We start from the raw sequence: 2,791 nt of genomic DNA on the forward strand, positions 1-2,791 counted from the left end.
GACGAGGGAAGGAAGGAAGGAAGGAAGGAAGGAAGGAGGGAGGGAGGAAGGAAGCGGGGAGGGAGTGAGGGAAAAGAAGAAAGAAAAAAGAAAAGAAGAAAGAAAGAAGAAGGGAAGGAAGGAAAAGAGAAAAAAGAAAAGGAAGGAAGGGAGAGCTCATTTTCCTTATTTTAAATGTTGGGGTAATAATACCTACCTCTTAGGGTTAGTAGAACCTTCAGGTGAAAAATTATTTGAGTATCTACAGAATGCCAGTGTCAGGCATTGGTAATAACAAGTAACTAAGACCCAGCCCTGTTCTCAAGGAACAAAATTCTAGAACTAGGATATTCTAGTTATTCTGAAATTTTCTTATGCAAACTTTGATAATGGCTGCCTAGGTCAAAATTCAGGGGCTTCAGTTATGATGCAGTAGGAAAAAGTGCTGGGATTGATTAGTGATGTCTGCTGGGGAACTGGGGCTCAGGGATGATAACTGTGCTGAGAACTACCTGGGTGTGCTATACACACCTGCTACATAGTCAATGGATTTTCACTACTGGTAGAGTCTTAGACAGCGAAATACCAGAATTTCATCACTTGTAAAATGCTGACAAGGTATACATCTCATCGGAAGTGTGGTAAAGGTTAGATTCATGACATAGGCTGTATTCTTATCACCCTCAGGTATGTGTTCAAGACCTCATCTCCCCCATCAATGTTTCCCTGAATTTCTCTCTTTGGGAGGAGGAAGGGACACCGAGGGACCAAAGGGCGGTAAGAAGAGATGGCTAGGGACGGTGGGGAGTTTATCAGAGAAATCCATTCGGCAAGAAGAGCCGCCCATGGCCAGGTGGCTCACTCCTGTAATCCCAGCACTTTGAAAGGCTGAAATGGGTGGATCACTTGAGGTCAGGGGTTCGAGACCAGCCTGGCCAACATGGTGAAACCCCGTCTCTACTAAAAATACAAAGATTAGTCAGGTGTGATGGTGCACTTGAGGCCAGGAGTTTGAGACCAGCCTGGGCAACATAGTGGGACTCCCTTTCTACAAAACATAAAAAACTAATTGGTGTGATGGTGCGCCCCTATAGTCCCAGCTACTTGGGAGGCTGAGCAGGGAGGATCACTTGAGCCCAGAGGGTTGAGGCTGCAGTGAGCTATTGAGCTATGATTGCACCACTGCACTCCAGCCTGGGCAACAACGTGAGACTGTGTCTCTAAAGAAGAAAAAAAAACAAAAAACAAAAAAAGAGCCAGCCGGATTTGGTGGCTCACACCTATAATCCCAGCACTTTGGGAAGCTGAGCGGGGTGGATTGCTTGAGACCAGGGGTTCAAGACCAGCGTGGCCAACATGGCGAAAACCCGTCTCTACTAAAAATATTTTTTAAAAATTAGCCAGGCATGGTGGTGGATGCCTGATGGATGCCTATAATCCCAGCGACTCAGGAGGCTGAGGCATGAGAATCGCTTGAACCGAGGAGGCAGAGGTTGCAGTGAGCAGAGATCGTGCCACTGCACTCCAGCCTGGGCAACAGAGTAAGACTCTGTCTAAAAAAGAAAAAAAAAAAAAAGGAGCCGCCAGCAGAGTATGACTGCACAAGTGGCAGTGGGCTGAGGCAGCAGAGTGGGGCAGCCCTGGGAAGGCAGCTGGCTCCTGGGCAGGGCCAACCACAGCCAGTCCAGTTAAGCTAAGCCCCTGCCCCACCAGCTCTCATTCATTCATGAGGTCTGCTGCCTCAGCTAATCTCTCTTCTCTCCATCCTGCCCACTACCCCTCGCTCGGCAGAGCAAGGACATACTGCCCATCCTGAGGCCCTCCCTGCACTCAGAAACCTGGGAGGTAAGAGGGGAGGAGGGGCAGGCAGAGAGGCCTGGGGTCAGATCCCTCCTGGTCTGAGCCTCTTACTCCTTTCTTCTTGGCCTTTCAGATCCCTTTTGAGAAGAACTGTGGGGAGGACAAGAAGTGTGAGGCAAACCTGAGAGTGTCCTTCTCTCCTGCAAGGTCAGTAAGGCCTCCCGCCCTCCAGCCTCCATCTACTCTCTTTTAAGACCCCCTGCTCCACTCACCAGATATGTCATTTGGAGATGCCACTTCCCTCTCTTGGGCCTTAGTTTCCTTTTCTGAGAAATTCGAGGCTGAACTCAGTGGCTCATGCTTGTAATCCCAGCACTTCAGGAGGCCAACCAAGGTGGGAAGATTGGTTAAGGCCAAGAGTTCAAGACCAGCCTGGGCAACATAGCAAGATCCTGTCACTACAACAAATTTAAAAATTAACTGGGCACGGTGGCTCATGCCTGTATTCCCAGCTACTTGGGAGATTGAGGCAAGAGGATTGCTTGAGCCTGGGAGTTCGAGGCTGCAGTAAGTACCACTGCACTCCAGCTTGGGCGACAGAGCAAGGCCCTATCTCTGAAAAATAAAAAGTAAATAAAATAGAAAGCAAATACCTCACGGAACTCCCATCAGTCAGCAGTAAATAAGATTGCAAGAATTGCAAAACTGAAAGTCTGAGCATAGCTGGGCGGGGTGGCTCACACCTATAATCCCAGCACTTTGGGAGGCCAAGGTAGACGGGTCACCTGAGTTCAGGAGTTCAAGACCAGCCTGGCCAACATGGTGAAACCCTGTCTCTACTGAAAATACAAAGCTTAGCTGGGCGTGGTAGCTCATGCCTGTAATCCCAGCTACTTGGGAGTCTGAGGCAGTTTAATTGCTTGAACTCTGGAGGTGGAGGTTGCAGTAAGCCGAGACTGTACCATTGCACTCCAGCCTGGACTACAGAGTGAGATTCTGTCTCAAAAAAAAA

General features: G+C 48.9%; 1 protein-coding gene across 1 annotated transcript in view; it reads left to right on the forward strand.

Annotated features, from left to right (window-relative positions):
• ITGAL (integrin subunit alpha L) overlaps positions 1–2,791 on the forward strand; it is a 51,554-nt gene that overhangs the window by 32,199 nt on the left and 16,564 nt on the right. Inside the window, 3 exon segments of the mRNA XM_017881424.1 lie at positions 667–756; positions 1,771–1,824; positions 1,913–1,986. Coding sequence (XP_017736913.1) covers positions 667–756; positions 1,771–1,824; positions 1,913–1,986 — 218 coding nt within the window.

Source organism: Rhinopithecus bieti, unplaced genomic scaffold (genome assembly GCF_001698545.2).
Source record: "Rhinopithecus bieti isolate Rb0 unplaced genomic scaffold, ASM169854v2 scaffold_13243, whole genome shotgun sequence".
Taxonomy (NCBI): Eukaryota; Metazoa; Chordata; class Mammalia; order Primates; family Cercopithecidae; genus Rhinopithecus; species Rhinopithecus bieti.